The sequence below is a fragment of the Spermophilus citellus genome, assembly GCF_964194105.1.
Source record: "Spermophilus citellus genome assembly, chromosome: 14".
NCBI lineage: Eukaryota > Metazoa > Chordata > Mammalia > Rodentia > Sciuridae > Spermophilus > Spermophilus citellus.
This window is the reverse complement of record NC_138194.1, coordinates 44964566-44977466: the sequence shown is the minus strand read 5'-3', so window position 1 is coordinate 44977466 and position 12901 is coordinate 44964566. Positions and strand designations below refer to the sequence as shown.

The following is a 12901-nucleotide window of genomic DNA, read 5'->3' as shown; positions in this document are numbered from 1 at the left end:
GCCTCACTAAATTGCTGAGGCTGGCCTGCAACTTTCGATCATCCTGTCTTGGAGTCCAGAGTCCCTGGATTACAGACCTGTGCCACCACACCTGGCTTAATGTATTTTTTAATCTAATGACTGCAATATTTATAACTAACTTTTCTTGGTTTGAGCTACTATTATTCCTAATATTATACTTCATGTGAAACGTTACTAGTCCTAGAAGCCAAACCCAAACCCCTCTAAGTGATCCATTTAATGGGCAGGACTTGGCTGCCAACATTCCAATACTTTGCCCTCACCTCTGACTCGGACCAATGAGAAAAAGCCAAATATGTTTCCTGAAACAATCCCATAAAATGTCTGCTGCTATTTGATTCGTGTCCAGTTTCCTCATGTCAAAAACTTCCGGAGTGTCTGAAGTTTGTTAGTTTTGCACTATAGTGAAGCCAGAATTAGACAGGCAGTCAGTATAGATACAGGTAAATCTAGTCAGGTCGGGTCAAGAGGCCAATCTGAGTGAGTTGGAGACTGTCCCCTGAGGGACTGAAATGTTAATTCCTTCACAGCCCTTCCTCCACCTTATCAAGAACCTGCCCCTGCTCCAACCTATTGCTAAGGTAACCTGTCCCAGGAATTGCCCCTCCCTACAGGGAGCTATAAGGTTGTTAATTAACGTGTCCTGGGCTGCTCCATCCTGCTCTTCTCCCTTCAGCTCACCCGTTTCCCACTTTTTGGCCACCCCACTGAGCATTTCCTAGGCCTAATCACACACACAGGAAGGAGAGAGATAGGGCAAGAGAGCAGAACAAAGGAAGCCTAGGACAAAAAAATGGCAGAACATCTCACTTCTTGGGATACCAGCTATGGTCCCTTTCTCCCTCCGGGGAGAAATCTGTTACCCCTTTTAAAATAAACCCTGCTTTATATGCTTGCCTCAGCACACTTCTCTAATGTTAGGAAGCAGGACTTTTCCCTGGTTAAACAGCAGTACCAATAGTATAATGCTGTCCTGCCAGAAACATGTGCCTGCCATATACAAGGGATTATTCAGCAAGTGCTGAATAAATGTTTATTTTCATTATTGGATGGTCTTCATTATTTTCACAACTCAATGTTCATCAATAGCACAATAACTGGTATGACTATATAATGGAAAATGATGTAGAAATGAAAATAAGCCATAGCTACATACAATTTGGATTGAATCAAAGATGATGAAGGATACTTACATTTCATTTAATTCCTTTAATGTTACAAGAGTAAAACAACAACAAAAAAATACTCTCCCACATTTTGCAGATTGGATCAGAGTAGAGCAATTCTTCAACCCATGGCCAGACCACCTACAACTCTGATTTGGCATCCTCCTTTTGTAGAACCTAAAGATCAGTCAGAGGTGCAGGTCTCTAGTACTCAGGTTTTTCTCTGAATGTGTCCAGTCCTGGGCATGTCCAGACTCCCTGGTATATGTGAGAACTGGAGCTTCCCCCACACCTCTCTTCCCCAGCTGTTTCCTCTCAGGTTTTTTAGTCTGTTGCTGCTTACCCCATCCCTTTCCCCAGGTGGCTGCAGATAGCCTATTTTAAAAAGCTTTTGACAACTACACTCGGGAGGTTGGTCCAACTCAGCGGTGAGGAGGTGTGTGTGAAACAAATACAAACTTTTGAGCTGAACCTCAGGAACAAACAGGTCAAAATGCACAACCTGTTTTATAAAGACAAGATCTGCACTGCAATCTTTGGCACTAAGTTGCCACAGCAGTTGCCAACCTGAGGACTAGGGTATGGTAGGAGGGTAAGGAAAAGCACCAAAACTTCAACCAAAATTTAATAGTTTTCAACCAGGAGCAATGGTACATACCCATAATCCCAGCAACTCAGGGGGCTGAGGCAGAAAGATCTTGTTTGAGGCCAGCCCGGGCACCTTAGTTAGCTCAGTAGTAGTACTGGGTTCAATCCCCAGTACCACAAGAAAAAAAAAATTGTTTCATGAAGTATTTCCTAGGTTGTTCTAGGTTTGTACTAGATATTGAAGTTCCAAAATTTTGACTCTCTTGTCAACTTCATGGTTATTTCAGTAGAGGGCTAGATCTTGGGAGTTCCCTATACTATTTTTGGTGACATCATCTTACATAATATTTAAAAATTATTAGACTTTAGAAATAAAGGATAGATTAGTGGTTGCCAGGGGAGGAAAGTATCTTTATTACAAAGCAACTTAAAGCTTTGATTCTCACGATAATCGAGCTGTTCAGGATCTTTGATTCTGGTAGAGAGATGAATGCAAACGATAAAATTGTTTAGAACTACACTCTAAGTACAAAACTGGGGAAATCTGAATAAAATGAATGGATTCCACTAGTACAATTTCCTGGTGGCGATATACTGCAGTTTTACAAAATATTTATACTGGGAAAAACTGAGCTAAACATGCAAGGGATCTTTGCATTGTCTCTTAAGACTCCATGTATATCTACAACTATTTTTATTTTTTATGCAGTGCTGAGGATCAAACCCAGTGCCTCACATGTTTGAGGCAAGCACTCTGCCACTGAGCCACAACTCCAGCCCTACAACTATTTTTAAAAAATCAATTTTTAAAAAAAGTAAGTCAGAGGATTCAGATGGGAGGGATGTTTGAGGAATATGCCACCAAAATTACTGAGCTTATAAAATTTTTACATATTTACAAGTTAGATGAAAAGAATGTTATGTTTAAATAAATCTAAAATAGCTTTTAATAAAACAGACTTTTAACAAAGAAAGCACCAAACTATAGTATAATTGATGGTGATTTTTCTTTTTAAGTATATGAAGTAACAAAGCATCATACAATTAATGGCAATTTAGATTTGATGGTTTATGGTACATGTTTGGAATGAGGTGGTTGACTTATAAGTCTGTTTTGACTTAAGGTACTTTAGCATTCATCATTGATGTCTTCGATAAACACAATATTTTCGGTATAATAGGACAGACAGAGTCAGGAACCATACAGTAATTATTCATGTTTCTATTTATACATAAAGGACAACATAATTTCACGAACAACCAGAAAATAGTATAAAAAACTTTAATAAGAAATGGACAAGATCATAAAATATTACATATGATTTTAACGCAACTACCTCAATATTTCAATACTTGTTTGCTAATAAACAAATCACATAACACAAAATGCTAAATAATTCTATTAATATTTGACTAGGACATCTAAATAAATCAATGAAAATTCAAATTGTCTAGTAAGGTATGTTTAACCTCATTTATTAATACTATGTAAAGATGATCATTGGCTCAAGCGGTAGCGCGCCCACCTCGCATGCGTGAGGCCCGGGTTCGATCCCCAGCATCACATACCAACAAAGATGTTGTATCCACTGATAACTAGAAAATAAATATTGAAATTCTCTCTCAAAAAAAAAAAAATTTTAAAAAAAGAAAGTTACAAAAAAAAATAAAATAAAGATGATCATGGTGAATACAACTTAAGCATTTACAGAATACTATTTATGTCCAATATCGACATATTAAATCAAAGCATCCCAGAGAACTCAGTATCAGGTTATAAAGAAGCTTTATTTAGCATGGTGTGGTGGCACATGCCTGTAATTTCAGCAACTCAGAAGGCTGAGGCATGAGGATTGCAAGTTCAAAGCCAGCCTCAGAGATTTAGCAAGGCTCTGATCAACCTATCAAGACCTTATATCAAAAGTTAAAAAAAAAAAAAAAAAAGGGTGGAAGGTTGCTGGGGATGTGTCTTGACAGTTAACTGCCCCTGGATTCAATCCTTAGTATCAAAAAAGAAAACAAAAACAGCTTTATTTATCACTCTATTAACAAATGCTTTAGTAATTAAGTAGAATATTAAGGCCACAGATCAAGTTTCATATAAAAGGACTATTACTGTTCACTTAGTGAGAAAATTCATTTTCATGCTTTGTCTTAGGAGGCTGAAGGTACCTTATAGATCCAAAATAGGTAAATAAAAAAACTGCTTTTTTCCTCGTCAGGTTTCATTTTTTTACTGGAACGAGATTTGGGGATGGAGTACTGAATTTGGTTGGAGTTAACATATTTACACTAAAATTAAAAAAATTTTGAAGAACAAAGTGAGGCATATAATTTTACTCTATAGCACAAATCTTTGCTAAACTAAAAATAATGCTTTAAACAAAAATTTTGAAATACATCAACGACCAATAAGTTTCAAACAAAATGTAGTTATCAAAATATTTAACTGTCCTTTATCAAGCTTCAACAAATACATTCAGTTTTCACTGTCTGAGCAAATCAATTTTAGTTTCTTCATAGTCCTCCATCTGTCTTTTAACATGACACTTGTTCGGTTGTTGAATTTATAATGTGATAGTATTTTAGACCAGTTTCCCTCTCCGTACTTCCTCACACCAGATCTCAAATTCTTGTCTTCTTCCCAAAGCCATGCCTTTTAAAAAAAGTAGAAGAGTTATTTCTAAATGATTCTGTAAGAACAGCATACTGTTTAAAAAAGAACAACTGTTTTTTGTTAAAATAATACTTACAGTCTCTTAAGGATGGAAGAATTTCTCTATACATTTCTTACAAAACTTATCTTCATCATTAAACATTTTAAGGGTAATTATTATTGCTGCTCATTCTATATAAGCTCTAGGACAGCTAGAAAGCAACAGAGCTACTTGGTTTCTAGCCAAACCAATCTGTCCAACTTAAGGTACATTATTTCTTATGATGTTTTTATATATTATTCCACAGCTCTAAACAGAGTTTATAAATGTTTAGTACTTCATTAACAAACTCAGTAAAAATCCTATTCTTCCAACATTGAGGGAAGTGTATGTGTGTGTATATAATAAATTTTCAAAAATACAATTTAGGGCTGGGGTTGTGGTTCAGTGGTAAAGCACTTGCCTAGCACGTGTGAGGCCCTGGGTTCAATTCTCAGCACTGCATATAAATAAGCAAAATAAAGGTCTACTGAAGAAAAAAAAAATATAAGAAATAAAAAATTTAAAAAAATACAATTTACCCGGGCACAGTGGCACATAGCTATAATCCAAGCAATATGGAGGCTGGGGTAGAAGGATCCCAAGTTGGGGGGCCAGCTTCAGAAAATTAAGAAGGCCCACAGCAATTTAGTAAGACCCTGTCTCAAAAAATAAAAAGGGCTGGGGATGTTGTTCAGTAGTAAAGTGCTCTTGGGTTCAACAACTGCCATAAACCCAAGACAAAACAAAATTTAAAACATTTAGGGCGTTTTGGAAGAAAATGATAACATTTTAAAAATAAAATTGAATACCATACATACAAAAATCACTGACATTTGGCATTTGCTACAGGTGACTAACTAATTACTCCTTATGGTGGCAAGGAGAGTTTGATCATCTGTTATTATTTAATTTTACCAGACTATGTGGGAAATGTCCAAGAAGACTTCTGCATTTTTAGACTTACTTTTTGGGGGAAGGGGAGTGGCGTGGGGGTATGGGGCTAACTGGGGATTGAACCCAGGGGCGCTTAAACCCTGTGTTACATTTCCAGCCCTTTTATTATTTATTTTGAGACAGGGCCTAGTTGCTGAGGCTGACCCTGAATTTGTAATCCTCCTGCCTCAGCCTCCAGAGCCACTGGGATTACAGGTGTGTACACTACACCTAGTTAGACTTCCACATTTTTTAAAAAAATATAGTTTATCATCTTGACTTATTTGGATGAGGAGAAAAAAGTGAACTCATGTGCATTATTGATTGGAATATAAAATGATGCAGCCACTGTAAAAAACAATATGGTAGTTCCTCAAAAAATTTACAAATAGAACTATCATATGATCCAATGAATGATTCTAATTCTAGGCATATACTCAAAAGAAACGAAAGGAAGGACTCAGAAGAGATATTCATGCATTCATGTTCATAGAAGCATTATTCATAACAAGTAAAATGTGGAAGCAATATTAAGTGCCTATCAATGGACAAATGGATAAAAGTAAGATGTGGTGTATAGATATAATAGAATATTACTCATTCTTAAAAAGGAAGGAAATTCTAACATATGCTACAACATGAATGAACATGGAACAACATACCAAGTGAAGTAATTTAGACACAAAAGGCTGAGTATTACATGATTCCACTGATATGAGGTGCCTAGTCAAATTCAAATATAGTTGAATGATAGTCGCTGGCAGAGGAGGGCAAGGATTAATGGAGAGTTACTATTTAATGAGTAGTACAGTTTTAGTACACTTTGAAAGTCACAGCCTAGGACATAGGCTCACTAAAGAATGAGACCTATACACAGAACTTTTGAATGCTTCTCCCTGTCTCACAACATTTAATCAGGAGCCTATATAACACAGGATTTCAACTAAAATAGGTGCCTTAGATCTCTATTAAGGAGCCTCAAGAGAAATCCAAAGGTAACTAGAGACAAAAATAAGGACACTGGAGGAAAATTTAGCCTCCACACCAATAGCTACAGCAAACTTAGTAAAGCACAGCCTAACTCCAAGCTAGACAAATATAAAACCTCATTAATAAGCTGGGTGTGGTGGCACACACCTGTAATCCCAGCATCTCAGGAGGCCAAGACAGGAGGAGGATCAGGAGTTCAAAGCCAACTTCAGCAAAAACAAGGTGCTAAGTAAATCAGTAAGACCCTGTCCCTAAATAAAATACAAAATAGAACTGGGAATGTGGCTCAGTGGTGTGGAGTGCCCCTGAGCTCAATCCCCAGTACCAAAAAAAAAAAAAAAAAAAAAAAAAAAAACAAAACCTCACACCAAAGGCAACATGCAATAAATATCCAACTATCAATAAAAATTGCAAGCATGTTAAAAGGCAAAACAGTTTCTGAAGAGATGAAGCAAGCATCAGAACACTCTCAAGCAGATAATCACAGAAATTGTCAGGCTTGGAATTTACAATGACTATAATTAATACATCAAGGCCTCTGAGAGAAAACCAGACCACATGGAAGTACAGAGGGGCAAATGTAAGCAGAGATAGGAAACCTATGAAAGAATCAAAGGAAAATGCTAAAACCAACACCACAGTAACAAAATGAATTGTCTTTTGTGAATTCTTTAATAGACTAGACAGAGCTGAGGAATCAGTGAAGAGAAACTTCTCAAATCAAAAAGCAAAGAGGGAAAAAAAGAAAGAATAAAAAAACGGGAAAAATTTTCCAAGAACTTCAGAAAAATCACAAAAGATGTAACATATTTATAATGGAAACACCAGAAAAAAAGAGGAATAGGAGATTTGATGTAAAAGTGGCTGAGATTTCTCAAAAACTAATGACAAAGAACAAAATACAGACTGAGGAATCTTAGAGAACACCAAGCAGGGTAAATGACAAAATATCGATATCTATATACATCAATTTCAACTGCAAAAAGAAAATCAAGCATAAAATTACTTATGACTTGTGGTCATATACAGTGGTATAAAGTCCGTATTTCTCCCTTTGAAAATTCACCCAAAGTAACAAGAAAATAAACAAAATCCCAAATTCTGAAGAACAGAATCTAAAACAAAGTGTGTTGTGGGGGTGGGGGGGATGATTTTTTTTTTTTTTTTACAACAAACCTTAACAGGGATATGAGGAAGTAGGGCACAGTGGCACAGTTACTTTGCCTTCAGATCTCAGAAGGTCTGTGGTGTATAATTTTCCAAAGTAAGGAACACACCATGAAGTGCACACCCCTATATCCCTGGTGTGCAAACAGCAGAAGCTTCCCTCAACCAAATATCACTCCAAATGGTAAAGAGAGCAGGTTTAAAAAAAAAAAAAAAAAAAGGAATCAAAGAGTAGTAGTATGAGTAGCAAACAAGCTGAAATAAAGTAAAAAGTTCCAGAAACAACAGAGTAACAAGCACCAGATTTATTTACCTGCTGTAAAAAAAACAATAGAAAAATTAGATAAAATAAATAAAAAATAGTCTGATATTGGACAGATGGTACAGGACTATACCAAGTGAGGAAACAAATAAGTTAAACCCTAAAATTGACTTGCCTTAATAAAATTTTCTGATCAAACAATATAATTCTTTGTTTTTACACATAGAAAAATCTTACATTGAATCTGTTGGAAGAATGAAATATAAAAGCTTTTAATGTGGATATAAGTCTCATCTTACCTGTAATAAACTGACTTTATGTTATAGTTTTGCTCATAAGTATTATAATTTAAGATACCTGTTTTTTCCTAGGTCGCTGTTTTTTAGGAGTTTTGGGTTGTTTGTTTGAAACATATACTCTCTTGCTTTCAGTGACTCTTCTGTTTTCTTCTTTTTCCTTTCCACCTAAAATTAAAAATATTACCATCAAAAATTATTTTCACATAAATGCAAATCAAAACTACACTGAAATTTCATCTCATGCCAGTCAGAATGGCAGTCATTAAGAATACAAACCAAATGCCTACCGAGCCTTCATAAGTAGTGGCCACAGGTTTGAAACGGGACTTGGGAGAGACAGTAAGGACCCACCCGTTGCATTGGTCGCCCGGCAAAGGGAAACGAGCTGTCGCCATTTGCAAGAGACACCACTATGGCAGAGAACTGACGTCATCAGACTGCTGCGGAGGAGATAACTTCATTGAAACCTGCGGCTACAGGTGTGTGATCCCCTAGCCTTCCCTCTCCACACATCGGGGAAACCTTAAGGGCCCCTCCCAGCTCTCCAGTGAGTGCTACAGCCAGCCCGAGGGAATAAGAGGTGGTGCGGGACCCGCAGCGCGGAACTACCGCTCCCACCAGGGCTGACTGCTGAGGTCTCTTGGACCAGCTACGGGGAAGTGGATACCGGAGGGCAAGTAAAATCCGCTGAGGATTCTCAGCCCCAAGCTCTACAAACTTAGGGTCTGAGGGAATGGCAAACTGGAAGACTGTGCCCAGTCGTTCATGAAAACAGGGCTCCCGGGAGCAGCAGACCTGGCGTGTAGCCAGTATTGTGGTGAGAGGGGCCTGGCTAGAGAAAAAGTGGGAAGTGGCTAGACACAAGAGGAGGCCCTAGACACTCAGGATTGGAGACTCGCCCAGTCTGGGAGGAGCTGCTGCACAGTGATTGGTTCCCGCATATTGACAGGAGAAACTTGACCTGGTGGGCACAGCGCCACCTACTGGAAGAGAAGTTAATCAAGCTCTAAGACGGCATTTATTAGGTTTTTTTTTTCTTTTCTTTTTTCTTTTTTTCTTTTCTCTTTTTTTGGATTTGGGTTTTTCTTTCATTTTCATTTTTCTTTCTTGTTGTTTTATTAACTTTTTTTTTACAAATTTTTTTTAAATTTTTTTCTACTAATTTTAATTTTAATTTTTTAAAAATTATTATTCTTATTTTTTTTAAATTTTTTTCTTTTTTTAGTTCCTATTTTTTTCTTCTTTAGTCTTTTCATTTTTCTTATCCCCCTTTCCTTGAATTCTACCTGCCTACACTCATTCTCTTTAGTGACTTCTTCCCTTTCCTTCAAATACCTTTCCTCCCAAGCATCAAATTAATTTATAGGAGTAAACAGTAACTCAGCAGTCAAACAGAACAAGAAGTAACATGAGCAGCTTCAAAAAACAAGGAAGAAAAGGAGTACAAACAATGCAGGACAGCCTAAATATTCAGGAGGACCTAGAGTCATCAGAAAAATGGTCATATAAAGAACTCAAGGAACACCTTAGACAAATGGAATGGAACCTTAAAGAGGATACAAGACAGCAAATTCAAGCAGCGAAAGAACACATTGAGAATGAATTTCATAAACAGATAAAAGAAGAAGTTAAGCATCTTTATCAGGAGATAGAGATTATAAAAAATAACCAAACAATAATTCTAGAAATGAAGGAAACGATAAACCAAATTAAAAACTCAATTGAGAGTATCACTAACAGAGTGGAGCAAGTAGAAGCCAGAACGTCAGATAATGAAGACAAAATATATCATCTTGAAAAGAGTCTAGCCAACTCAGAAAGGCTGGTAAAAAATCATGAGAAAAACATCCAAGAGTTATGGGATAACATAAAAAAACCAAACTTATGAGTCATCGGGATAGAAGAAGGTACAGAGATTCAAACCAAGGGAATGAGTAACCTGCTGAATGAAATAATTACAGAAAACTTTCCAGAAATAAAAAAGGAAAGAGATATACAAATTGAAGATGCATACAGGACACCGAGCACACAAAATCACAGTAGACCAACGCCAAGATACCTTGTTATGAAGATATCCAATATACAGAGCAAAGAGAAAATATTAAAAGCTACAAGAGAAAGGAGACAGATTACATTCAGGGGTAAACCAATAAGGTTAACAACGGATTTTTCATCACAGACACTGAAAGCAAGAAGGTCATGGAACAATGTATTTCAAACAGTGAAAGACAATGGATGCCAACCAAGAATTCTGTATCCAGCAAAATTAAGCTTCAGGTATGACAACGAAATAAAAATCTTTCATGATAAACAAAAGTTAAAAGAATTTGCAGCCAGAAAACCAGCATTGCAAAGCATTTTGAGCAAAACACTACACGAGGAAGAAATGAAAAACAATAACCAAAACCATCAGTGGGAAGTGCCTCAGTAAAGACAGAGGGCGAGGGGAAAGACAATCATGGAGAAACAAACTAAAATTTTTTAAAAAACGGATAAACAATCAAACATGGATGGAAGTTCAAACCATATATCAATAGTAACTCTGAATGTTAATGGCTTAAACTCTCCAATAAAGTGACATAGGATGGTATCATGGATTAAAAAAACAAATCCAACAATATGCTGCCTCCAGGAGACTCATCTGATTGGAAAAGACATACACAGGCTGAAGGTGAAAGGATGGGAAAAAATATACCACGCACACGGTCCTCGTAAGCAAGCAGGGGTGGCCATCCTCATCGAATAAAATCGACTTCAAGACTAAGTTAATCAAAACGGATAAAGAAGGTCATTATATACTGTTAAAAGGAACCATTCACCAACAAGACATAACAATTATCAATATTTACGCACCAAATAATGGTGCTGCGACATTCATAAAACAAATTCTCCTCAAGTTCAAGAATCAAATAGACCACAACACAATAATTATGGGAGACTTCAACACACCTCTCTCACCATTGGACAGATCCTCTAAACAAAAGTTGAATAAAGAAACTATAGAACTCAATACCACAATCAATAACCTAGACTTAACTGACTTATATAGAATATATCAACCATCATCAAATGGATATACTTTTTTCTCAGCAGCACATGGATCCTTCTCAAAAATAGACCATATATTATGCCATAGGGCAACCCTCAGTAAATATAAAGGGGTGGAGATAATACCATGCATTTTGTCTGACCCTGCTATTGCCCTTCTCGGACTATTCCCTGAAGACCTTAAAAGAGCATGCTACAGGGATACTGCCACATCGATGTTCATAGCAGCACAATTCACAATAGCTAGACTGTGGAACCAACTCAGATGCCCTTCAATAGATGAATGGATAAAAAAATGTGGCATCTGTACACAATGGAGTACTATGCAGCAATAAAAAATGACAAAATCATAGAATTTGCAGGGAAATGGATGGCACTAGAGCAGATTATGCTTAGTGAAGCTAGCCAATCCCTAAAAAACAAATACCAAATGTCTTCTTTGATATAATGAGAGCAACTATGAACAGAGCAGGGAGGAAGAGTAGGAAGAAAAGAGTAACATTAAACAGAGACATGAGATGGGAGGGAAAGGGAGAGAAAAGGGAAATTGCATGGAAATGAAGGGAGACCCTCATTGCTATACAAAATTACATATAAGAGGTTGTGAGGGGAATGGGAAAATAAACAAGGAGAGAAATGAATTACAGTAGATGGGGTAGAGAGAGAAGATGGGAGGGGAGGGGAGGGGGGATAGTAGGGGATAGGAAAGGTAGCAGAATACAACAATTACTAATAGGGCATTATGTAAAATTGTGGATGTGTAACCGACGTGATTCTGCAATCTGCATTTGGGGTAAAATTGGGGGTTCATAACCCACTTCAATCTAATGTATGAAATATGATATGTCAAGAGCTTTGTAATGTTGTGAACAACCAATAAAAAAATAAAAAAAAAAAGAATAGAAAAAAAAATAATAGCAAAACTTCAGGATGCTCAGAAGCCATTATTCCTCTCAGGTATACATAAAGAGCCTCCAAGAGAAACCATATTGTGGACCATAAAAAAATCTTTTATAAAATAAAAATTCTACAAGTACCTTCTCAGACTAGACCAGAATTAAATGAAAATCAATCACACAAAGACATGTATAATATCCTTAAATTATTTGGAAGTTAAACAAGCTACTTCAAAATAATCCATAGGGCCAAGAAAAAGTCTCTCAACAGAAATGAAAAAAATACGTTACACTAAATGAAAATCCAACATGAAATTTGTGAGTACAACTAAAGCAGAAAAAAAGGGATTTATAGCATAAAACAGACAATAATATTAGGACTATCTGAGCATGTAAGGAAAAAAAGAAACACCTATACATAATTATGGGAAAAGTCAGATTAACCTCAGACTTGACCACAGTAGCACTTGAATCAAAGTTTACAAAGCTGTGAGAAAAAAGTATTCCTGGAAAATATTATATGTAGGTAAATCTTTTTTTCTTAATTTTTTTCTTTTTAGTTACACACAACAGTAGAATATATTTTGGCATATCATATACATGGAATATAACTTCTCATTTTTATGTTTGTACAGGATATGGAGTTATGCTAGTTGTGTATTCATATATGAAAATAGGAAGGTTATGTCCAATTCATTCTACTGTCTTTTCCATTCCCATTCTCTTTCCCTTTTCCCCACTCCCCATTGTCTACCCAGTGAACCTCCACTCTTTTCCCACTCCCACCCTACCCTCACCTACTGTGAGTTAGCATCCGAATATCAGAGAGAAC

General features: G+C 36.5%; 1 protein-coding gene across 5 annotated transcripts in view; it reads right to left on the bottom strand.

Annotated features, from left to right (window-relative positions):
- Nucleotides 1–3043: 3043 nt before the first annotated feature.
- The window catches only part of TERF1 (telomeric repeat binding factor 1), a 31349-nt gene continuing 21491 nt past the window's right edge, over nt 3044–12901 (bottom strand). For 3 of the 5 annotated variants that reach the window (XM_081266460.1, XM_081266461.1, XM_081266462.1), the window contains 2 exons: nt 8184–8290; nt 3044–4431 (listed from right to left, as the gene is read on the bottom strand). In XM_081266460.1, coding sequence (XP_081122586.1) covers nt 4255–4431; nt 8184–8290 — 284 coding nt within the window. In that variant the 3' untranslated portion in view covers nt 3044–4254. Of the gene's footprint in view, nt 4432–6544; nt 6649–8183; nt 8291–12901 lie in introns of all 5 variants that reach the window. The other 2 variants (XM_081266463.1, XM_081266464.1) reach the window with 2 other exon arrangements.